This window comes from Ambystoma mexicanum, chromosome 2q (genome assembly GCF_040938575.1).
Source record: "Ambystoma mexicanum isolate Mex_15411 chromosome 2q, UKY_AmexF1_1, whole genome shotgun sequence".
NCBI lineage: Eukaryota > Metazoa > Chordata > Amphibia > Caudata > Ambystomatidae > Ambystoma > Ambystoma mexicanum.
The window spans coordinates 346,314,655-346,340,520 of NC_090924.1; the positions used below are offsets into that span (position 1 = coordinate 346,314,655).

General features: G+C 45.9%; 1 protein-coding gene across 5 annotated transcripts in view; it reads right to left on the bottom strand.

The window, feature by feature from the left end:
- ARHGAP17 (Rho GTPase activating protein 17) overlaps window positions 1–25,866 on the bottom strand; it is a 1,009,368-nt gene that overhangs the window by 145,051 nt on the left and 838,451 nt on the right. For all 5 annotated transcript variants that reach the window (XM_069647362.1, XM_069647363.1, XM_069647360.1 and 2 more), the window contains 2 exons: window positions 6,899–7,071; window positions 5,321–5,932 (listed from right to left, as the gene is read on the bottom strand). In XM_069647362.1, coding sequence (XP_069503463.1) covers window positions 5,321–5,932; window positions 6,899–7,071 — 785 coding nt within the window. The remainder of the gene's footprint in view (window positions 1–5,320; window positions 5,933–6,898; window positions 7,072–25,866) is intronic.

Here is a 25,866-nt window from a genome sequence, read left to right on the forward strand (position 1 = left end):
TGAGCCTGAGAATCCTGTCGGGGGTCTCGTTGGAAGAGTAAGTCGGGAAGGGTAGAAGTCCCTTCCCGACCCGGGAACACTAACTTAATTGTTCTAAGAAAATATTTCACTGACTGTGCGTACTACTGAATCAAACCCATTGTGCCCCCTAAGGGATAACTGCGAGCAACACAAAATATTGTTAAATTAATCAGAACTGGGTTACTTGCCATGTGTTCGGGAGAATTCTCTCTTTAGGCTGAATTTCCTAACCTTGTGAGTCCCCCAGCAGCTTTGCTGGATTTCTGGAGTTTGTTTTTTCCTCCTGCCAAGAGTGAGACTTTTTTTCTCCCACTCTTGGACATGATTTATGGTATTCCTTTGACTGGTAATGTGTTTTATGGGCTATGGGGTCCTTTACTCCATAGGGTCTCATGTGTTTTTCTTATGTGTGTTACACAGCACCCTCCGTGCAGTAACACAGGGGTGTCATAGTGACACCCCACCATAGACTCCATACCCTGGGACTGACTACTGTCTCCCAGGGCATGTAAAGTCACCATTGGCTTTACTAGTCCTAAATTATTAACAGAAACCAGTACAAACCATCATATTGTGGACATACCGGTCGGGGCAATTCGATTGCCCCGGGGTCTGTTAGTCGAGGGGGCAGGTCTCCGTCCCCCCTGATCGAGTTTTGGCTGGTGGCAGTGGAAACTACTTTTTATATTCGACCGCAAATATTTCCTTATGGGATTTTCCCATTGTTCGAGGCTACCAACTTTCATTATTTAATTCTCATAGCCTCGAACATACCGCCGGTTTATTTAATTAATATTAATTCTCCGGATGGTATTTTTTGCCAAGACTCGATTCTAAAATAGCGTCTGTGTTCTCTTCTGTGACTCCAACCCAAGTCGAGCCCTTTGTTCCACTTTTTGGCGGGCTTCTCCACAGAAGCCTCCAAAAGTGGTGCCACTCTGTCTGGGTACAACAGGGGGTGTGGGAGGGGGTTTAGGCACCCTGGACTAAGTTACCTTGGTAACTCAAGTCGCACTCTTGTGTGATTGGCCCAAGTGGTGAGCCGGCCGGCTCACCTCTTAGCATGTTTGAGTGACAGCTAGGCTGAGTGAATGGGGGTTTTCTGCATAAAAGCAGGGCTTTGGGGACTGGAACTTCAGAAGTCGCCATAGGACCTGAGAATCCGACTAGGGAGAAGCTGAGCCGACCTACCACGACGACACCACCGGTGGAGCCCTGCAGAACCGACTCACCACTTCCCGACGACAGAGAAGATCTCCCGGCTGGAGAGGCTTCTTCCCCTGACTGGTGGGCACAACCAGTTTACCTTTCTTTCTTCGCTCCCCAGCCCGGTTTGTGGTCGAACTGCCAGTGCCAAGCACCCCGGCAGCCGGATAGCCACTCACCACTGAACCACGAATCAACGGACCGCTCCTTTTACCCGAGAAACTCTGCGGCTGGTTTCTTCCCTGGCAGTGCAACGGACTCCGGTCTTCCTCCACGACGAGATCCTCTCTTCCCCCGGACGAGGCACCGACTTGCATCCGCTGCCAGGAACAACTGCCCCCGCTGGAGCGTTCTCACCACTTTAAGGTACCGTGTCCGCCAGGCCTCCCTTTCTAAAGATTGCTACAAGGTAATAATAACTCCTTAACCTTCTGGACTGGGCTGGCCGCCTTGACACTCTAACTGGTCCCTTTCTTTGATCCAACTTCTTTTTGAACCATTACAAGACTTTTGTGCACTGCAACCGTGTGACCTTGGACACATTTCGTTTCGATCCTCTTAAAGCGGATCCGGCCTACTGACTGAATTCACGGTTTTACTTTGCCTTCCCCTCTTGTTCTGTTCTTGTAAAAGTGTTGGGATCTGTTTCAAGTTGATCTCTGCTTTTCTCTCCCTTTTTTAAAAAACGAATTATTAGAGTGCCATCTGTGTTAAGCGCTCACCGCTGTCTGAAAATAAGTGGGGCTTTACTTAAGACTGGTCTAATATTCTTTTAAGGGAGTGTATATCTTTTAGTGATCGTGTTTTTGAATTGCTTACTATTAGTGCCTGTGTGTTTATCTAGATGTGGTTTTAAATAAATAATTATATCTCTTTTACACCAAGCCCTGGTCAGTGTTTACTGGTTCTATTGTGTGCTCTTAACCTATTGTGAATACTCTGTATACTGCCTAACTCTTCTTGAGGGAAGTCTGACTGCTCAGCCACAGCTACCAAGTGAATCTGTGTGGTACAGACTGCTACCAAGTAGGTTTACTGCCAAACACCTGTAGTCCTAAATCTTTTGTAGTGGTCCCAGAGGGAACTGCACAGGTTTCTGCCTAACACCATGGCCATTGCTAATCGCTTCTTGCTAGGGTAGGGTTCAAACTTGTCAAGCTTAGTAATTAAGTGTTGGTATGCCTTATAAACCCATCAGGCCTATGTAAAATTACTTAATATCTTTCCCCTCCTCTTAAGGTTAGTGTTATTGTTATATCTGTGTAAATTCTCACAGTGCGAGTTCCAACTGGGACACTAAACTATTACACATATGCATACAGTATTTTACTAACCTTTTAGAGTCTAAGTTAACACATATGTGTTGCTAAATAAATATCAGCACTTTTGTACTTACCAGTATGGACAATATATTGCTAATCAAGCTCTTGTACTTATTAATTGCACTTTACACCATACCCTTGGATGCCCAAGTCTCAGCATAACTGCTCGTACGTTAACAAGAGAGCGTTAAATTGAGACTGCTGTGAAACCCTGGCTGGTCCACTTAGGATTTTCAGAACCACTATTATTGTAGCATTCTGGAAAGCTACTAACACATGGGGAGAGCGTGGTTTACTCCAAGGCCAGAACCTTGGCACTCTCCAATCCAAGGTGGGGGCAATCTTCCTGCCTACAAAGAGTTTACAGCATGAGAGGGGATTGGTAGTAACAAAATGGACAACCTACCTACAATTCTGGTTTACTCTTATTTCATTTAGAAAACACAAAAAATGCAAGAAATTAAACATAAAATACCTATTTGCCTCCTAATCCTGTATCAGCAGCCATCCCATGTAGCAAGCTGTTGTCATGGGCGCTACTCCCAAGGGGCCAGGACTGGCCCAGCGCCCTCGGAAGCAGACCCATCTTCCACTACTCCGGACCCAGCAGACCCCTACAGGGGCCCTTTGGACTGTGTCCAAGTGAGCATTACAGCTGTGCCCACAAACTTGATTTTTGTGCAATCATAGTGTTTAAAACTGGGCAGCGTAACAAATATTGCACTGAAGGGTGAGGCAATCAGCAAATGTATTGCAATCGTGCAAGTGAGACAGTGGTGCCCTGCCTTCTCTGGATTAAAAAAACTAGTAATAGAAAGGGACCAACTCTGCAGTAGTTGCTACAGGTAAACAACATATTCTTAAATAACCAATTTGGCACTTGGGCATTGCACATTTAAAACGGCAAAGTTTCAATAAGTCAAATTTTCCTGTTATGTGATACTGGTCTGTGGGCACAGAGTAGATCACCTGGAAAGCAATGTTGGGTAAACCGGATTCACACATTTGAGTCAACAAAGATGGCAAGTTGCCTAAAGGCCATGTTGCTCATCAGGAGAACTACAATGTACAATTATAAAAAATTATACTAGACATTCTGAAACATTTTCCAACAAATCTATACTTCTAACAGCAAAATGATTCATGCTTAAGAGTAATTTCTCTGCAGAAAGAGATCCTTGGAACTGGCTAGAATGTCCAATTTTAAAATGCAGAATACACAACTTGGGCTAACCAATCCTATGTAGGCACTAACCTGCTCTGTCTCGCTGCTAGAGCTCTACGCTCCTCCAATTCCAACTCTCTGCTTGTCAAATGCTTCTACAAACAGAGAGTGGGGGGCAGGCCTCTCTCGTCGGCCGGTACCTCTCTTTGGAACAGCCTCCCTGCCCCTCAGACTCGAGCCAGACCGTTCCGGAAACTTCTCAAAACACTGATTTTCTCTACCTCTTTCCCTTCGCAGCTAATCACCCCAGTGCCGGCGACAGTGGCTGCCAGGACCTTCATGAAATCACAGAGGTTACCAGGCCCCTGCCCAGTCACCACCAGCAACACCCTCGACCCTCTCCCCAGCACTGCCCTTGTGGGTCACCTACCCGACGGCTGTGCTTCCCACTCTTGGGATTCCTCGTCCTATCACTTGGCCAGCGGCTCCTCTCCTGGCATCCCTCAGCACTTCCCTCCCGGGCTCCCACCAGCGCTTGCCATACATTGCTACCTCCCCCTCTTCCCTATACTTCTCTTCGCTGTACTTGCACGTCCGAATGTCACAAGGTCTAGTAGGACCACGATTGTTTATCACTGTTATTTCTGCCATTATAATTTACTCCCTGTGTTCCCTCCCCACTGTGCCTTGTTCCACCTGGAAACACCATGTTGTTGTATAGGGCGCCTAACAAAAGCTCAATAAAATAAATGCAACATAAAATGTGTAATTTGAGCAAAGTAACCAAAGGGGGGGGGAGGGGAGACATCCATTTCTGTTCTTGCACAAAACTATAGAAGTCACTCAAAGAAACCGCAAAGAACCTAACAACCTCGCATTTCTAAATTGTCTAAAGATCGGACTGGTCTTAACCAAGCCATTTTCACTTGTCCCTTCAGGCCCCAGCCCTTTTATAACCCAATCTTACTCACACATCCTTAAAACATCGGACATGAAGGTCTCCATAGACAATTACATTTCAATAAGAGATGTTATGCAGAATTCTAGTGGTATGTGCAAGATCAGCCTGAAACCTGTGCAATACTTGCAAAATAACCAGGAAACAAGAATCCAATCAAAAAACAAAGTACTGGACTAGTATCCACCCCACCACCGAGGAAAGGTCCTCTGTGCCTGACAGAAACAGATCCAGAGGACACCAGCTTGCTGTATTTACAAAAGATATATGCACATGGCATCCAATTTCTACCCAATTTGTATTCCTTTCTCAACAATTTGCTGTAACATGCTCTACGCCTGTGGCGCCCAGCAACCTCAGGGTTCGGCGCGTGGTACAAATAAAGAAACTAAACTAAACCACAAGGAAACACATGCAAGATGGAATCTGGAGACGTTGGTACCTTCAGCAAGGCTTGCCCTTGGAATTACACCCCGATTTTGGCAGCTCTTGCTTAACAGGCTGTGTTTGAAGCCAAGTTAATATACTAAAACATTTAAGTAATATGAAAAAAGGGAGAGGGAGCTTGTGGTGTGCATGTTTCAAAACACATTCCTGTGAGAACAATGTTGTGATGCACCAATACTACTTTGTGCTGAAAAAGCTTACCAGTGACTATTTTTGAAGTTGATTGAGGCAACGTCTCTCCCATGGCATTCGGCACAGGTGGCTGCGGTGGAGGAGGGATGGTTGGCCGGTTCCTTGGTTTTGGGACAGGCCTGGGTCTGGGGAGTGTACCAGTCTGTGGAGGAGAAGGCTGGGATACTTCTGTGTTGGCTGCCATCGAAGTGGAATTCTGAGACGGATTAGAGTTGGCTTGGTGTGTCCCTAGAAGAGCAATGTCTGGCAGTGTTGGAGTGTGGGGCGGGGTGTAAGTGGTCTGCTCTGTGCCAGGTTCACTACTGGCTAGAGCCGATGGCTGTGGAACTATATTAATATTCGATTTCACTTGCAGAGGTGGAGTGACCAGAGTCGGTGGTTGCGGCGGGGGGTGGTTTGGGGCATGGATGGCGGTGAGGTTGCCAGAAAACCTCCGGGGCAAGGATCCATAGGAATATGATGGGGACTGGGCAGCACCTCCAGACTGACTGGGTGGCGAGGGGCTCCTTGCAACCGGTTTTGGAGAGATAGAGGGTGGAAGAGGTGAAGTCTGATTTACTATCTGGACATGTGGTGTTAGGATTACTGGTTTTGGAGGTGCTGGAGCTGGTTTTTTGGTAGCTGTAAATGAAAGAAAGGGAAAACAATTAGTGCACCAACACTTCATTTAAAACGTTCCCCTGCCTAAGGAGCCCCTGTGTCTATCACGTTTCCTTTCACAACCCATTCTAAAATGGAAAATGCCACCATGTGCAAATGATTTACGGTACATGCATTTCAAAATTCTTTCTCATTTTCTGTGTGGTCTGTTGATGAATATTTGCAATACTTACAGATACACAGGATAGTCTCCTAATGAGCAAGTACTGTTGCACTGTTTTGGTTTTTGGGAATATATCCACGCCCAACAGTCATTTTTTTACATAAGAGGCAAAGTTCCATAACCAGCAATAGATTAATTGTGTTCAATTTGATTGTGCAAAATAAAAATTAAAACCAGGTTGTTCTTAACATAGCTGCCTGAAAGGAGGTCAGAGTTAAGTTAGTGACTGTGGAGTCTTGAGGTTAGCCGTTCCTCTCACCAACTTTAAAGTCAGCTTGCCAGCTCTACTGTTGCATCAATGTTTTATGCTATAAAAATATAGAACCGATGAAGCATAACTAGTTGCACACTTACTCTGTTACCATGCTTACCAATATTAAATAAAACAGCTTAAAACTATACTGTTGATGATGTTAAAACAAAGGATATTGTCACAGGAACCTGGAAAAAACTAGATCCAGATACGGAAGCCACAGGTTCTCGGGCAGAAATGCATGGCTACATGTGTACATACTACACAACCTCAACGGTATGTACAATTATGCTTGAATTTGCCATCTCAGACCAGTAATTAAGGCCTCTAAAAATCAATAAGGAAATACCTTCAATCCCACGTACTTCTCTAAAGTAGCAGACCATTAAATAATGCTAGGGGAGAAGCAGTATAGAGAACATCACGTTTAAATCAATAGAACACAAAGTATAAAATGAAAATGATAAACTCATAGAAAATTAAAGTAAACAAAATGCATTAAAAATATTACCTCGCCTTGCCATATGAGGGCTGGGACCAGCGGCAGTCTGTGCTGCACCCACAGTAAGTTTTCCAGAGCCCTCCACAGACTGCAATTGGCTTGGGGCTACACTGTGTGCAAGGATCCCATTCCGTAGAGGCGGGGGTGTGGTGGCGGAAGTGGGATCTTTGGCCTTGAATGCACTGAAAGGTAAAAGAAAGCTGAATGTTTAGACTTTAGAAGACATGGATGAGCCCACAACAGTAGTATGACAAAGCGGTTTAGTTCATCTCCAGCTGTTCTCTTAAACATGCAGAGACATGCTACACATGCCTATATCCAATAGGCCTCGTTTAACGAGTCATGTTTTATGGGGTTGGGGTGGCTCTTTGTGAGATCTTGCCTATCCTGGCATGGACAAGCATTGAAAAGTGATTTTCATAAAATGCTACCTTTTCACTACAAAAAAAGGAAATTGGGCCTTTTAAATTGGCCTTTAGCAAGACTCAAATAATGCTGTAGTGAATGTGTCCGTTGGGTGACTCATTAAATCATGGTCTCAAAATTGTCTGCTCTACTAGATTTCTAGTTCACTTTAGATGCGTCGGTAGCACAACTATGCCGCAAGTTCAAGCTCCTTTGGTATGACTGCAAACAAGGAGGGAATGTTAGTGGGCAGGAATGGCAAACATCTTCCACCTCAATCAGTTAAGTCCACAAATGGAGACATGTGCCTCTATAGTGGATTTTCCACTGTCATTAGTATTCACAAGTATACTACTTTTTAATACTATAGAACAACAACTTCTGTAAAACCCCAGTGACTAAAACAAATGTGATAGTTAACAATCCCAAAAAGAATGTTACAGCCAATGGAGTAATTTGAATGGTGATTGTTATTTTATTTGTAGCAGATTGGGAACCATAAGTGATTGTTTTTTCATGCAAGAGGTGGCAGGGTGGGATAGGTGAGATGATTGTAACACCCTTGCATTATAGCCAAGTAAGAAGCAGCTTAATCTGAGCAATGTCCACCTTTCGGGCTTTCCAATCTAATGGGTACGGTAAAAAGCATAGGCTGAGCTGTTAGGAAAGAGCAAAAAGGGTAACAGCTTGAGTGTAGACATTTCCATCCTGATTTTTCAAATGTCTTGGTGGAAGCTGATCAGTGGGTTGTCGGTCACAGGCCGTCTTGAACACTTGCAACATAACTCAGACGTGGAAACTAAACCAAACTAAAATAAAATGTGGCCCTCTGACCTCTGTGTCTTTTGACCTTAAAGACTTTACTTTCATATTGTGTGGCACGTATTAGCTGAAGTATACACAAGAAATGAATATTCGGTTTTGATGAAAGTTGGTCTGAAAAAACAATAGTGTGTAGACGACACTTCGGACAAGCACAATTTCAAAACAAATTTTTATAGGGACCCGAAAGATGAACATTTGAGGCTGCAGTGATTACGACTGCCAGGATCATACCGAGCATAGCCTAAAAGGCCATTAGGACAAGACATGGAAAACCGCACAATCGTCCCTATGGCGCCTAGAAACACTATTGTACAGGCGCGTTATAAATGCCTTATATCATATCCTATCTGCAAGAACTTTCATGCAAGTCTGCACAGCAACCTTTACAGTATAGTTATATGTAGTGTTGACCTTTAAAACAAACACTTTCCCCTCTTTTTTTTTACTTCAATCAAATACATTTTTCTAGACTGCCACAGTGCTAAGTTTGATTTTGATGGCACTAGAAGGTTAGCACCCAACCACACGATGCTTACTTTTTAAGAAGAACTTTTGTACCTATATGAAATGAATGATGATGTTTGCCAAATATCAGCCCCATTTCTTTAAACATGCTGGCACCTGGAACTTATGACGAATTCCCTGGATGTGTCACTTCTCCCCCAATGGTAAAACACACATTTTGGGGATAGAGAGGTGAGCCTTGTACACCTAACACCCTCTAAGAAACAGGGCAAGCGGGTTCCAACTTGGAGTGACCCCGCTTGGCAACAAGGAATCCCCCGACAGGGTTATTTTGTTCCCCCTTACCTGAGCAGTACCATTTTTTTGTTGGTTATATGGGAACCAAAAAGGACAATTGTATGCAAGTTCCTTAGACTGATATGATTTCTGACTCCTTTATGATCACAAAGGTGTCTGACTTGCAGCAATGGGAGATTGTCCAATCTAGTGACAGCTGGGAGTTTTAAGGACTTGTGAAAGCAACCAGAAATAGGAAGGAGTTTCTGCGGAGTGAGTAGCAGAGAGAGACGTTACTCTGGAGGATGGAGTCGGAGAACGTCCCAGGCAGACTTCGTGTAGAACAGAGGAGCACTAGGGCCTGAGGAATACCGTCTTCCCGTACACGGCTACCAGACCAGGAGACTGAACTGCGCCCGTAGAGGGGAAACGACCACACCAATGGTGGTCGAACGGCCACCACAACCGGATGCCATGGACCTGCTGAGAGCAGATGGGAAGAAACAAAGCCAAGGAGAAGACACAGAGCCAAGGGGGAACCAGAGTGACAGTTCCGCGTACAGATCCGATAACGCCTCCCTGGAGGAACACTGCTGCAGAAAACAAGGCTGTTCCAGGGAACCAGGCGGAGAAAGACCTGCAAGCAGGGGCGAGAAAGCCCCAAGACAGGGTTGGAGAGGAAGAGCCCCAAGCCGGGGTGGGAGAAAAGACCCCCAAGACATGGTGAGGGAGAAGGATCCACATGCAGGGATGAGAGAGAAAGAGCCCTAAGAGAGATAAAGAGAGAAAGCGAGACCCATGCTGAGAGGAAGAGAGACACATGTCAGGATGAAAGAGAGAGAGACTTCCATGCCAGGGAGGAAGAGAAAGTACTCTAAGCAGGGGTGGAAACCCAGAGAACACAAGAGGGTGAGAGGCTATCACAGAGGAGGAGATAAGAAATCCAATACTGCAAAAGGGGTTGAGTCACAATTGTCTACGGTGGATTACCGAGAACAAACCCTGAGAAGAGGAAGAGAATATACTTCTGAATTGGGAATTGCACAACCAAGCACGTGTTGGAAGAAACCGGATATAAAAAAATAGACATTTATTTAAGATACCAGAGAGACTTTTTTTCGGTGGTCTGTATTCAGCCAACAGCTGATTGGATGGAGACGAAGTTCCTTTCCAGATGGGTTCTGGGAGAGTCTATGTTATTTCTTTGTTAGTGGTAGAGACAGACTTAACAACTAGACTAGGGGTGTGAGAGGACCGATTTTCATTGCAAAGACATCCAGACAAGCACCTTTATTATTTTCTTTTGTAGACTGGGGTAAATACCTCTTTAGACGTGGGGAAAGATGGGCTTTCTTTCCTTTGCTAATAAAAAAGCTTTACAAAATAGGACATCTTGTTCACCTCCTGAATCTGACTTACCACAAATTGTGTAGATAGGGTTCTTAGATTGTTTTGTAAAAAAGAGTTCTGCCTACAGCGTTCTATTGTAAGCAAAGGGGAATCTTTCCAGTTACAAGCTAGCCGCCTTCACCAAGACTAGCACTGGACAAGTTGAAATTACAACTCTAAAACATTTCCCGTCATCGCATATTTATAGGATGTCGGACTAGGTTTTTTCACATCGGGCGGTTTGATTTACATAGACAGTTGATACAAGTGCACATTTTCTGTACTATATGATTTTCTTCTTTGTCAGCTTAGCCCCGAACATTTTGGGGTGCACACACAGAGCATAGCAGTCTGGCGTTTATTGCAATAAGGATAGGCTGTATTCAGTGTTGAGTCACGTTACATTTCTTTTTGGCATTTCATCAAATTTTATTTCTAGCTGCTTGGGTTCAGGTTTTTTTGCAACCAAATTTATATTAAGTGTCTTTTTGGATTACTGCAAATCAAAAAGGGTGCATACATCAGCTGTGGTGAAGTACACTAAGTTACATCTTAAAACGTCTCTGTATAAGCTTAACATTTACTTCCCCAATGGAAGCTGGAGATTACCTTTGTAGTTTCCACACAGCATTGTTTTGAGATTTCGTTAGTGAACTTCTACTACAACTTTTAAAGCACGGAGATAGTCTGGAAGTTAAGACATGGCATCTTAATTATATGGTAAGAAGCCAGATGAACATCAAAATATTAAGCGAAGGATTGCTAGCGGTTACTTGGATCGGGGAGTATAAAGCAGCCTTCTTATAGAGGCCATTGAATGCATGCCTAGCCAGTAAAGTAGAAGTGATGGCAGGGGAACTTCAGCCTGTATACTGAAAAAATTAAAGCCCGGGGCTTGCCCAAGATGGCAGAGAGGAAGGATGGACGCCTCCATCCCTCTCCATCCACCGACCAGCTAAAGGATCCTAAAGGCGGCATCTTCATGTTGTGGCCCCAGGAGGGATCCCAGTGTCAATGAGGGTCGGCTGCGGCACTGGTGTTTGTGCACCAGTGACATGAAAGCTGCAGTGGCTGGGGGACACTGCCAGGGGCGGTGCGGGAAAGATGGCGGCAGAGTGCGAAGACCCTGGTGCAGCAACGAGACACATGAGGCGTGGCAGCAAATAAGGGCGGCTCGGGAGTGAGAGGAGCTGGTGTGTGCCTGCAGGCAGCACCCGCAATCTGGCAGCATGAAGGAGGTGCTGCAGCGGCACCCGTGAGAGCAAGTGAGGCCAGAGCTGGGAGGTAGGACGTACTGCTTAGAGCCCGTGGAAGGGTCTCCCTCCCCCGTGTGCCTGTTGGCAGATGGTGGCCAGGGACCAGCATCAGAGAGAGGAGAGGAGAGTGGGCGTGGGCTGAGCTGGGCAAGCTGGTTGACCCTTTGTCGGAGCGAGCTGTGGTTGCTGTTGCCAAGCCTGCCCATGATAATGCTGCAAAATTGCCAACATTGCTGTGGACCCTAAGCGGAAAAGAGGTGATAAGCCTGGAGGCCCCAAACTACAGGCTGGCGCAAGAGACAGCCTAATTTAAGGGAGCCTACGGTGGTGCCGTGCGCAGCCTCCTGGTGGCCTGCTAGCCTGGCAAGTGGAGCCTCTGCTCGGCGGGCGCACAAAATGCGGTGAGAACACAGGAGAACGAATTGAAGAGCCCCGGTGGGATGCAGCGACCCCTCCAAGGCCTAAAAGAAGCCAGGTGCAGTGAGTGGCTCCCCACTGGCCTCAACAAGTGTATATAGGTGGCTGGTGTATCCATGTGGGACAGGAAGGCAGAACGACTAGGACAAGGCCTGTGGATCACCGGCATTTGGTGGCTGGCCCCGCATTTACTGAATAAGAGGTGATGGAGCAGAAGGGGAGGAAGCTCTACAAAGCGAGAGCTGAACAGGTGCAGGTAAGAGGAGATAGAGCTACAACCACTGGCCTACCAAGGAACCTCATCAGGAGTCACCCTCAGCAGGGGGCCCAGCACCCCGGATCCCAAAACAGCGTTTGGTTCTCCCACACTATGGTAGTGATGGGCCACCTGACATTTTTGGATCCAATGAAAATGGGGAAATGCGCAAGGCAGGCAAGAAAAGGAGTACACCCCAAGACATTAAGACATCTTTGTTAAAGCCAACGCCACAAAGGCAGGCTATGGAAGAATAAGCATATGAGCCGCCCCAGTCAGGTGCAGCTGCACAGCTGTCCATGCCCGACTTGATTACTCGTGCGCTGGGTACCCTAAAGAGGGACATCCGACAATCCCTACACTTTGGGATAGCTGATCTTCGTAGGGAAATGGTCGATTCCACTCGGGAGCTGCGGAAGAGATGAGTGTGCTGCGGGACAGAGTGGACCATGGAGAGAGGTTGGCGGTGGAGCTGGCATTGGAACTGAAAGTGCAGGGCTCCCTGGCTTCGCATAACGAGGTGCTGAGATGATGCGTGCCAAGTGTGATGACCTGGGAAATCGGGCGAGAACGGAAAACTTGCGTATTAAATTCCTCAAGGAAGGCACGGAGGGAGAGGACATTGAGGGCTGTGTCATGCAACTCTTCCAGCTGCTCCAACACCACGCCATGCTTAAGGCAGACCGGGCCCACAGGACAGGTCTCAAGAGAGATTCACCAGATCAACACCCCCAGAGACGTGGTTGTTTAAATTCATGAACACAAGCCCAAAGAATTGATCCTGAGGGAGGCGAGAAGAAGGGAATCCAGTCCAGGGGTTCGGAGGTCCAAGTTTTCCAAGACATATCCCAAACCACACTCCAAGAGGCGAGGGATGAAACCAATCATGGCCACACAGATGACAGAAAGTGGACTTAACCCATTGGATTGCAATTTAAGTTAGGAGACAAGGTACACACAGTCTTCTAGATCGACATGGGAACGAATCTGCTGAATATTCGGCTTGAGGAGCAGTACCGGGCCGACACAAGAGCACTGAAGTTTACATCCAAGGCCCTGGAGGTGTGGAATACAGTTCAGCGTGGGAAGAAGAGAACTGACCAGTGACACCTACAGGAGTCCCGATGTTGCCACTGACTGTTGAGCTGCTGAGGGCGACGGAGTGAAGGGGGTAGCCCCGTTGGCGATGACGCTCCAGCACTCGCTGCGGATACTGGGAGGGGCACCTTGCCGAAGGGCAGATTGCAGATTGAAAGATCGCCGCCAGGGCTGATTTATCAGTTGTTAATAAGTATATGTGCAAGGACCGGTGGAGGGAAACGGGGAGGGAAACTTATCTTCCACTGCAAGTATGTGGGAGAGTGGAAGCTCTTGGAGGAAAAATGGGGGTATTCGGGAGGCTTTATTGGAGCTGCTGTTGGGCAGTTACATTCCAAAAACCGGGAGACATATGTACAACTTGCAGCAGAGAGGAATGGGAGAGCAGGGCAGAGAGATACAAGGGTGGTCGAGTGCAGAAGAGGGCAGGTGTATGTATTCAATAGAACCTTTAAGGTAGCTCCATGGTAATTAATGCATGCACACAAATGGTCCGTGGCCTTAAAAACCCAGCCAAGCATACGCAACTTTTCAGAGAGCTCGGGTACCTTCGGTGGCACCTAGCCGCGCTACAGGAGTCACCTTCTGGCCAGACCAATTCAGGACTTGCAACAGGCTTTACCCTCTTCAATTTCAATGCCTCAGCCGACGGATGGGGGTAGCGATTTTGATACACAGGGACTTGGGCTTTGTGCACTCCAAGACCAAGAGGGGCAGGGGAGGGAGGTCAGTGATGGTGGTGGGTAAACTGCATGGGAACCAGTAACAAGGTTAGCATTCTATGCCCCAAATACATCTCAGGAATTCTTCATGCAGCAAATGCTGCACCTTGTAGAGAAACATGGGCACTGCGAGCTTCTGCTTCTGGGAGGCAGGATAGGTCCACACAGGCAACATATCCCTCATTGGGAGTAGCCTCACACAATTTGAGGGTCCAACTTCAAGAGCTGGGCCTTGTGGACATCTGGTGCAATAGATACCCCACAGCCAGGGCATATACACACACTTCCCATGTCCATACATCTGCATCAAGAATTGACTATATTTTCCTATTTTTGGGCCTGGCCAAACAGGCTTGCTCTGCCAACATCGAGCCAACAACCCTGGCTGACTACAATGCAGTTACGGTGCGTCTGGGGGCTGGGCGGGAGGACGCCCGAAATCCCGGTGGAAATTGCCCTGGGGTTCTAGAGGGATCCAGTATGCTTATAGGGGTTGAAAGACACAGTTAGAAACTATCGCCAGACTAACTCCCCTACAGACACCTTATATGGGAACTATTGGGATGCCCTAAAGCAGTGGCTAGTTGAGACAAAATCTCTAACTGAGCTGCAATGAAACGGCTTGGGGGCGGGGTGTGGGAGGAGCAGCGCCTCCTGCAAGAGGTGAGGGATGCAGAGAAGGGGTATAGCAAGGCCCCATCTACAAAGACCTTTAACGCAGTCACCACGTCGAAGATTTATTTAAAATTGCTTAGGACCCATCAAACCGAGAGCATATTATGAACAGGGCAATGTTCTGGGGAGAGTGCTGGCCCAACTCATTAGGTAGCAGAATGGGCTCTCTTATTCCGATCTGAATAGACGCCCACAATAGGGAATAGGGGGACAAAAAGAAGAAGAGGGGATTGTTTTAAGATTACTATAAAGCATTGTACTCTTCTAGTGAACCCTCTGCTCAAGAGCAGAGAAGGTACCTGAACAAGGTGAAGCTAGCTCGACTATCTCTTTTAGACAAGGAAAGCTTGGAAGCTCCAATAGACCCACTGAAGTTTCCACGGGCTATCCGAATACTGAAGCCAAAGAAGGTCCCTGGGCCTGATGCATTGACGGCCCAATTTTATAAGGCACTATCCCAAGTATTGGTTAAGCCCTTGGCAGATGTCTTCAATGATATATGAGAGATGGAGTGCTTCCAGAATCTATGAAGGAGGCCAGGTAATCCTTGTTCCCAAACCTGGTAAAGACCGTAGATTATGCTAGTCATACAGGCAGAGAGCACTTTTGAACCTAGATTCTATAATATTTACAAAAACACTCAGGCCCTGACTGGAGAATCTCATGCCCACCTTAATACATCCAGTCCAATCAGGATTTATCTGGGGGAGAAGTACCAGAGACAACATCAGACGGGTACTTCACTAAGTGGATAAATCAAGCAGGAACCAGGCACACTCCCCTCTTGTTGGCATTAGATGATGAGAAAGTATTTGACAGGGTAGCGTGGGGGTTCCTGCGGGAGGTGCTCGACGGGTTTCCTATAGGTCCTAAAATACAGCACATTATATTGTCCAACTACATTGACCCCTCTGCCCACTTGACGGTTAATGGAACCCCGTTAGGAAAGATTTCATTTTATATGTAATTTTCCCTCCAGTTGTACACCCCCAAACTTTTTGCTGCTGTTTAAACACCATAGACTGACTTTGCCAGAGAAACACAGCCTCCTGCTGCACTCCTCTGGGCTTTTAATCACTTTATGGGGAAACTGACATGCCTTTAAGACAGTCCGTACTGGGAGACTTTGTTTCACTTAGTCCTTTTCCAATGTTGCAACTTTTCTGCAACATGTAGCAAGTGCACAATGTACCTTACAGTACAGTGCACATGGGTCTCAATCATTTCCAAAGACCATAGATACTCTCGTAGGACTTAGAGATGTGCAGATGTGTCATGGACAGGGCTGGTGGCAGCTTATCTTTTCATGTAATTTTAACCCTTTCCTGCCATTTTAACCGCGAATACCACGTTTGGCACGAATAGGTGGCCTGGCTCCAAAATGGGCATGCCACAAGGTTCTTTGTCCTGTCCTTTGGCCATCTTGCCCTTTTGCTTTCCCCAGGTCGAGCCGACCTGGGTCAGTCCTTATTTGGTCATGCAGTTTCCCGCAAAACACCAACCTTTCGCGGGCTTCTGCATGCCTTTTGTGTGCCTCCAGGATGCAGGCTGGCGTGTCTGTCCCCAATACACATCCTGGGTGCCAGAGAGACTGAGTGCTGCAAATAACTGGGACCACCGTGGTCCATGATTGGTCCACGTATGGAGTGTGTGTTTGTGAGCATATCTCCCATTGGGTCCTCTCCGTTTTGGCGCAAAGGGAACTTTGGATAAGAGGAGGCTGAAAACACCTATACCAGGTCAATCTCTGGAGTTCTCACTGAACGGAGGATAGGATCCAAGTATCCTGAAACTAAGAAGCCGAGTCGAGGAATCGTTGGTGAACCGCTGGAAGGTTTGGCACCCTGAACCCTCTGTCGTCGTGTGGGACCACTCTGCATCTGGGCGTCCTAGAAGGTCTGCGAAGATGCTTCGACCCATTAGAATAGTGGGACCAACTATTTTCGGCACCTTCAGCAAAACCCGTAAGTAAGCCTTCTCAGAAATGTCCCCGTTTCAGTCTAGAAAAATGGATACCTCATGATTGACGGCAAACGTATTTTGGTCGCCGAAGGCCAACCGTCTCATGCACGAAACGATAGAAATAAAGGTTTCCGAGTTTACCAATGAACGGCCATTTTGATGCAATAAGGATCGCCATTTTGTTTTCTAACAATTGCTCATTGCTTTCTGTTCAAATTGCTTCGCAGCACATTTTCTGCTTACACTGCTCGACTGTTAACATTGTTGTCTGAACGTAAAAGGACCAGGCCGCAGGGCCGCGAGGCTAATGAGAGTTTGTTGAAACACAACGCAGGCAGCTCCGGGGAGGAATGCCCGGCTCCCTCCCAAATGTGGCCTTGAAGCAGAGCCGCAGGGCATTTAATCATTTCACAGCTGCCAGCCAGTCTCGTTATATGGAAGAATATGTTAGAATAAAGCAGCTAAAGGCTTGAATTATGATCTTCTTAGGGCCCCCCTTTACCGAGCCTTGTAGAGCGTGTCGGCTCCCAGGACACGAATAGCACCTCATAGATAGAAAGGTCTGGAATGTGACTCTTCCCCGTATGTAGCTTGCTTCCAAGAACAGAAGCACTGTTTTCTGTTCAACAAAGAAAAGATGTCTCCGCACTTGCAAAGTTGCATATTGTTACTAGAATAGAGATTTGAAGGTGTCATATTCGTCGAAAGTGTCCATCATCAAACCGAGTTCAAAGAAACCCAATAAAGGGGGGTGTTAAACATGTCACAGCTGATTGTATGATATGATTTTTGTATATATGTAACTGATGTACGTAATTGGCTCTCTTGCGTCCCTCGAGGTCTAGAAATACACGTCGCGGGCGTGAGACCGAGTTGGCCAATTGAGACTATTTGCTTTGCAATAAACCCTAGCTTTGGGAATACAACCTCGCGTCTGGCGTATCTATCATGTGTGGTGACTTGCCTTGTTTCCATAGACGTGAGGGACCCCTAGGGGCCCCTTTCACCTGGGCCAACCAGTGGGCTGACCAGCTTACGCCGGACCTTTGCTCTGTCTCCAACGCCGCTTTGAGGAGGCCCTCGAAACTTGGTATACTGCTGGCTCCGAGTCTCCGGCACCCTTACACCGAATGTCGAACACTTGGCATTCCCAGGTCTGAAGTAAAATGAGTGTGCCAGGACCGGAGTAAACGCGGTTACCGTGTTGCTCAGCCGCGGCACGATCTTTGCAGGTGCGCTGCATTTGTGACCCTCTTGCCTCTGAAGCATGCTGCAGTGAAACTGGCCTGATCAATCCATCAGGAGCGGAGAAATCGCCACTGTCCTGTTTGGCAATCCTCGCTGTATCGCCGGAACTGAAAGCCGCAGAGACGTCCTTTTTGTCTCATTTGAACCTCCAGCCGCAGTGGACTCAACTAGCAAAGTATGGTCCGGAGTGCGCCTAGGGCCGGTGAGTAACCCTAACCTTAACCGGTTCCCCCTAGCGCCTCCATCTGTTTTTACGCACGAGTGGTCCCTTGGGGTCCCTCTCCTTTCCACTGCTAGTGCGAACTAGCGACCTATTCCCAAACCTTGGAATCACCTCTGCCTTCAAGTGGAGGCCCTCCTCGAATAGTGGGAATCTATTCTTCATTGTCTCACCCACCTGCCTGAGCTGCTAGAGACCCCTGAAGAGACCCCGTTTTGCCCATTGGAACAATCGCGTGCGCCTGCACTACATGTACTATTGAGCATAAGGCTCCTCTCTACTTAGGGTTTGGACGGCCTCTTAGGTGTGCGTTTGATGTTGAAGGGGACTAAACACTATCTGCACTGCCTATTTTCCTCCCCCTCTAGGTTGTGAATATATTTTGTGCCTTTAACCCTTTAGACCCAAATGGTCTTGTATATATCTTGTATTGATTGTGTTGTGTTGGTTTAGTAGGATTGCTGTGATTCTTTTACTGTGTGTTGAGTTACAAAGGCCTTGTAATAAATGTGTTTATATTTTGATATATACACCTGTCTGGGAGTAATTTGTAAGTGTCCTTGCTCTGTGTGCTCATTGAGGTCTTTCAGTCACCCTCACTCCTCCTGAGACTTATTCTTGACCGTCTGCCATAGCTACCTTGATTGGTCTGGCTTTTCCAGAGGTTACCCTGTTCCAAGAAACTAGGTTGGCCGTCTGAACCTCTGCCCTCCAGGTCGGAGTTCAGAAATCCGTCTCAACAAACCCTTACCCCAAAAATCCGGCTAAAAAAGGGGAACACAGCAGGGCTGCCCTCAAACACCCCTCTTGTTTGCCATGGTTATGGAGCCTTTGGTGGCACACAAGGACCAACCCACAAATTACAGGCATCAAATTCAGGGGGGCCCATCACAAGATTAATCTATTCGCTGACAATATCACACTGTCCCTAGCTGACCCCATCCAATCCCTGGCCCATGTTGGGGAAGAGCTACAACTTTATGGATCGGTATCGGGTTTTAAAGTTAACTGCTCCAAGTCCAAAGTCTTGGGGCTTAACATCCCGCCCTTCTTAAGATTTGAACTGGAACAACGATTTCTCTATGGCTGGGCCGAAGTCTCTTACTTGGGGGTCAATATGCCGAGCAACTTAACCCACCTATACAGACTCAACTACCCTCCATAGATGGCATACCCAGAGCCTGTCCTGGTTTGGGAAAATGGCCGTCATTAAGATGAATGTCCTCCCACGCTTTCTGTATTTCTTCCAATTGGTCCCTATCCCCGACTTTAGGCACACACAGAGAGTGGGATGCCTAGCTATTGCACTTCTTATTCGGGGGCCGTTTCCCTAGTGTAAGTAAAGCTTCTCGATTACTACCAGGCAGTGCAAATCTGACCGCTGATTGATTGGGTGCATAGGGACTCTGGGAAGATGTGTGTCCATGGAGCAGGTGGTGGCGGGACGACACCTTTGGACTCGGCCTTGGCTACCAAATGGAGGTAGAGCACAGGGGCCGTCAATCAACCCCATGACTAACGCTTCTCATCACAAAGAATGGTCTGAGCAGACCGGCGGGATCTTGCTGCTTCCCTCCAGCCTTTATGCCGCTTAATCATAATGATAACTTCTCCCCGGATAAACTGGATAGCGGTTTCATGGACTGGCTCAGCAGGGGGATATGCAAAATAGGGGACCTTTCGTCAAGGGGGAAAATTCGAACATTTGAGGAATGTAAGAATGAGCTGGGCCTCACAGAGAGCGATCACTTTAGATATATGCAGTCTATACATTGGGTACTCCACCCCTCTGTCGTTGATCTGGCTACTAGAGAACTAATCCCTCTTGAGAGGATCTTTCAAGAACCAGCAGCAGGTAAGGGGTTAATATCCAGGCTTTACAAGGTGATAAATTCATTCTGACCCTGCCAGGAGATCCCATTGTGCTGGGTGGGGGAGAGAGAACTAGGCGGAGAGATACACCCGCCACCCCCCAAGGCCGGGAAAAGATTTATACAGGAGCAGGTGCCACACTGTGCCCGAACCTAGCAGAGACACAGCATAAATCTTGAGAAGATGGTACAGGACCCTGTACCGGCTGCACTAGGGATGCTCTGAAGTCTCGAGTTATGCTGGGTCGGAGATTCTGGGCGACCCCCCGTTTTGTGTTCTCGGCCTTTATGGCCCGGTGAAACAGTTGTGTACATCTGGAGAGTTAAAGCTGGAGGCATACCTGCTGCTGGCAGCCAAACTCCCCATTTTGCAGCTTTGGCAGTGACCCAAACCACCCACTATTAATCTGTGGCTGGACAAAGTTAGGCACCTCCTAGCCATGGAAAAACTCACTGCCAACATGAGGAACTCTCAAAAGAGATTCATGGATTCTATGCCCACCGAGACACATTATGCTTCTGCACAATCATCCCAAACTCAGTCCGGCTTTACATCTAGCAGAGATGCCTCATTAGGTTCCACTTTGGGATTTTCCTTCACAGCATCCTCTGTGGCTGATATCCTTAATATTCTGAAGTCAATGCATCCCACCAACTGCCCCGGCGAACTACTTCCGTCCAAATTCATCCTAGAATACAAAGAGCTTTTTGCTCCTTTTCTTTGTAGATTCGCAAATGCCTCCTTTAGAACAGGCGAAATTCCTAAAACCATAAAAAACGTAGCAGTCTCACCTCTGCTGAAGAAAGCAGGCCTTGACCCTACGGATGCAGCCAATCTAAGGCCTATCACAAATACCCTGTTTTTTTTAAAATTTATCGATAAGATAGCTACTATCCAGCTTCAAGCTCATATCCAGATGGCTGGCATCTTGCATCCTAAGCAATCTGGATTCAGAAGCAACCACGGCACTGAAAGCGCGCTCCTGGACTTGCAGACGCATATGCTCTCAAGACTAGATAGTAGCAAGTCAGGGCTGCTGATGTTGTTAGACCTATCGGCAGCCTTTGACTTGCTCGACCACAACATTTTACTCAACAGAATGAAGTCTGTTGGGGGCCTTTCTGAGAATGCTATTACTTGGCTGAGAGCATTTCTTGAGGGTCGTCGGTCACGGGTACACTGGGGAGACAGCTCCTCTGGGCCACAAACCATTACGTGTGGCGTGCCCCAGGGGGCTTGCCTATCTCCATTGCTGTTTAATATATACATATTACCTCTATGTTACGACTTAGGTCTCTCACAGACCTTCTTTTGTAACTATGCAGATGACTTCCAACTGGTCCTTAATATCACCGGAGAATATGACCTAGACCAATGCGCAATAAACATAGTCTATAAATCGATAAAACAATGGATGTCTAACAATTGGTTATGCCTGAATGCTATGAAGACAGAGCTTATGATTTTTGGCTCACGACAGGCACAAATGAAGCTGGGACAAGAGTATATGGGTTTCACTATTGATGGTAGTTTTATCAATACGGTTCAAAAAGTGAAAACTCTGGGTACATATATGAACAGCAATGTCGACTGCCAAGCCCATGTTGCAGCTATTACTATCAGTACCAACTATTACCTTAAAGTGCTTAGACAAATCGCTCCTCTAGTCTCGGTCGAAAATTGCACGAAACTTGTGAGAGCCGTTATTTTGCCTCGCATTGATTATTGCAACGCACTCTTGGGTGGAGCAAGCAATGCAGATATCCAAGAGTTACAAAAAATCCAAAATAAGGCCATCCGCATCATTTTTAAAATGAAGTATTCCGAATCCATATCGATAGCCAGAAAAAAATTACACTGGCTCCCGGTAAAAAATAGAATTCAATTTAAGGTGATGACCACATGCCACAAATGTATCTTTGGCAACGCTCCGGCATACCTCAAAGATATCATTGGCATCTACCGGCCAAAGAGAAATCTCAGGTCGGCAGACGCCAATCTTCTTACACAACATCGAGCGAAACGCGCCCGAGGTACGGGAAGAGCTTTCCATTTCCAAGGAGCTAAAGCATGGAATGCTCTGCCAACATCCCTGCGCAAAACCTCAGACCTCCTTACCTTTCGCAAACAACTAAAAACCTATCTCTTTCCTTCAGAGTAATTCCGTGGCAATCTCTTGCTACAGTACTCTTGCTCTCGGCGTCTGGATGCCCATGGGCTTTGACGCGGTATAAATCTATTAACATAACAACATAACATGGATATTTGGGTGCCTTTCTTGAATAATGTACAGAGAGACTTCAAAGCTTTAACATGCCCAACTCGGCTGAGGGCCCTTAACTTGGTTGACCTGTCCTAATCTGAATCACCTAATCTCCTTTGGTTTCTTATTGTACACCGATTTGAATTGACTTGAAATCGATGTTGTATTGTGATGCCCGAATGTACTCCTGACGGAGGGAGGGGAAGATGTTCAGTAGAATTTTATTGTGTTTTGCTGTTAGAGGCCGGAGTCACCCCGTGGTTGTTGAGAGCATCAACAAAATGTATCAAATTCTACCTTTAAAAAATAAAAAAATAAAAGCCTGCTATTCCGTTTCAAGTTTTAGAACCAGAAATACATTTGGAAAACATAATTCAAAGCTTTCTCTTGGTCACATTCTCTCTCTCCAGCCTACCACTACATAGAAATGCTGCCAGTTGGGATGCCCTGCCAGATAGACATATTCCTGGGTCTCTGCTCTGTACTATTTGTGCAGTATGGTCTTTGAGAAGTCTCTAAATATAATGCTAGCCTTCAACAAAGACCCTTTGGGAAGCTTGAAGATTAAGGATGCTTATCGATGTGTGTTGGGTATGCTTTCTCTGCCACACCACTACTGGAAGCTAGCCCTGGGTGAGGAAGGTTTAGGACTTTAAATGAAGACATTTTTCTCAACCATGTTTTACTGAATGCACACTTTAGTCTTAATTTATGCATTCTAGTTTAGCAGCGTAGCCCTCCAAATCACTGATCTTTTGAGTGCCTATTGTAAATTTAGCAGCTTTTATGACACAATTGTCAGCTTGCGTATAGAGTTGTCATGTTTGGGCATGCATTAAGGTGGTGAAGAACCTATATTTGAACAGTGAAAAACGTAAAGGAAAGATCTGCTCTTTATGATGCATTCCTGAATTCTGTTGCCCTTTTCCCCTGTGGCCAACTGTCCGGTGGCTGATTATGGGTGGGGTACATTAGTAAGAAGCAGCTTGTGACTGCTTGCAAAGCAGAATCAGGAACACGCCATAGGATTAACAAGGCAGGTGGCTACAAACTTGCTCTTATAATCTGGAAATGTGATTCCCTTCTTAAGTGTGGGAAATTATTCAAGGTCAAAATGATATGCGCACAAAACAGACTTCATGAATACAACATTACAGATAACCAATTCCTCCATACAACTAACTGCCTTTCCTAAAAGCGTCTACGCTGGACATGGTATAAGCTTCAATGTTATGTCAAGTTGAAATTAAAACCAGCCAAAATAAATACCTCTAAAGAAGGATACAAAACGATAAGCAGTCTTTGAGTAGCCCTAGCCCAAAATACAAAGCCAAGCATAGACAGCACCTTGCTTGCATTCCCTTACATGCAACAGTCTCACACATTCGCAGACCAACAGCTGCACGGCCATTTTCCTTTATTGCATTGATTTATTCAATTGATAATAGTCGATAAAAAGCAGTCAGATAAAGGCACAGAATTAGGAGCACAAAAACACCATTAAACATTTCACAATTATGGCTGACTTATACGTAATCTTAACTCACTGAAAGACTCGCACAACAAAAGAAAGTGAGAAAGGAAACCCCAATTGGACATACAGGCCTTAAGACAAACCTGTTTCTCAGAAACAAAGCTAAATTCAGCATTGTTTTTAGAATATATGTTTAAAGCATAATAACTAAAAAATAAAGGTGCAGAGTAGCCTACATCTCTGCCCTTTCTGATTACTTGAATTGATAGTCTACAAAGCGCTGATTCAACCTCGGCTCTAGCAGATCGTGCACATAGCATTTTCTGCTGACTGGAGAAGAGCTCAGACACTAGCACCAATGGAAAATACAGGAACCAGTCAATCTTGTGCTGGTAGGTTTTGATGCTCACTTTTCAGCATTTTACATAAAATAAGTGGGAATCCTACAAATGTAGAATTGCAATGCTTAAATGACATGCAAGCTAAGAAGGAAGCATCTTCCATCCTGAAAGAGTATAAGAGGTCTAGGACAACCATCAGAAGGCACATTTGTTATTGATATTTAAAGTGACAGGAATGTTAGGAAAATATGAAGGCTCCAACCAGAGGACTACCTGATCTAGTCCTCTGGCTAATGTGATGGCCAGCAGTGTTAAGAGTAGATTGAAATGGCAATGGGGCTATATACTTGGAGGCATTATATATAAAGATATGAAAAAAAGCAAATGGAAGTCATTTTTGGGAGAAGGGTCTTTCTCTCGAGGAATATAGGAAGAAGCCCGTAAAAAAAGTTTAACAGAAGAAAAACGTGTGTTATGTAGCTTGTGCAAGCCAAACTATATTTTCTACATATACCCAACATGTAGCTGCATTTCTGATAGACAAGTGAAGAACATACCATTACCAAATAACTAACTAATCGGCTTCTTTAGAACCCAATGGCAAATATTGCCAATTTCCGCCTACATTGTGACCTAGTGCAATCCTTTCTGGCTCCCAAAATAAAACATTTTAGTCTGTCAGGTTGCATTGAGGCGGTGAAGTCCAGTTCCTCAGGTATCGTGTTTCTTCATTTGTAAGGGCACAGAATGCCTGTTTCACCTCTATTACATCTCTTAACATCATGCCTTAGAGAAAAGATTATAATCAATCTGTTGGAGAACTAGAACTGCTGAGGCAATACCAATTATGTTTTAGAAGTAGAGGAATATTGCTTATAGTGGACTCGGGAGACCAGCATAAGTGGGAGAAAAATCATAAAGGTGCTTTTTTTTGCCAAATTGTCTTTTTATTGAAATCTCGATGAACATAGCCAAAAATCAACAGCTATATAACATGCAAATACAAACATCAAAACTTTTCAATTTTTCTTTTCCGAATCCCCAAATATTAAAATTAACAAATTAAAATATTTGGTTCCACATATGTTGCAATGTATTTCTATATCCATCTCAAACAGTTCTTCAAATCTACATTCCCTCTCCCAACATTTGCATCCTTCACATGAGTCTCTGTCAGTGTCCATTACCTTAATTTTGGAACAAATGCTTCAGGGTCTGTGGCCTAAAAAACGTGTTTTCCTTGTCTTGCACGAAGTCGTAGAAAAGGGCCCAAATTCGAGAAAATCGAGTCACGTTCTCTGTGATATATGCAGTCAGCTTCCCCATAGCTACTATTTCCCATATTTTAACCCACCAGTATGCCAGAATTGGTCCTATGGTTGTTTTCCAAAAGCGTGCCCGGTTCAGTTTCGCTGCCAACAGTAGCTGTGTTATGAGCTCTGCCCTGGGACTGCATGTAGGAAAAGTACCATCCTCAAGAACATCTCCCAGTAACATAATGAGGGGGCACATAGCGAGTAAGCACCCCCCGTGATATCTTTTATCCTTGACTTAATATCTTACCAATATGTTTGAATTGTAGGACACAGCCACCACATATGCATAAGTTCTCCCAGCTGGCCACACCCATGCCTACAGCGGTCTGAATATTCGGGTAGAATCACATGTAGTCTTTGTGGCGTCATGTACCAGCGATAACATTTTTATCACACACTCCTTGAACAGGGTGCATCGAGAGCTTTTATGGGTTCGAGCCCATATTTTCTGCCAAGAATCCGTTGGGATCCTTTTCCCCCCCAATTCCCTTTACCAG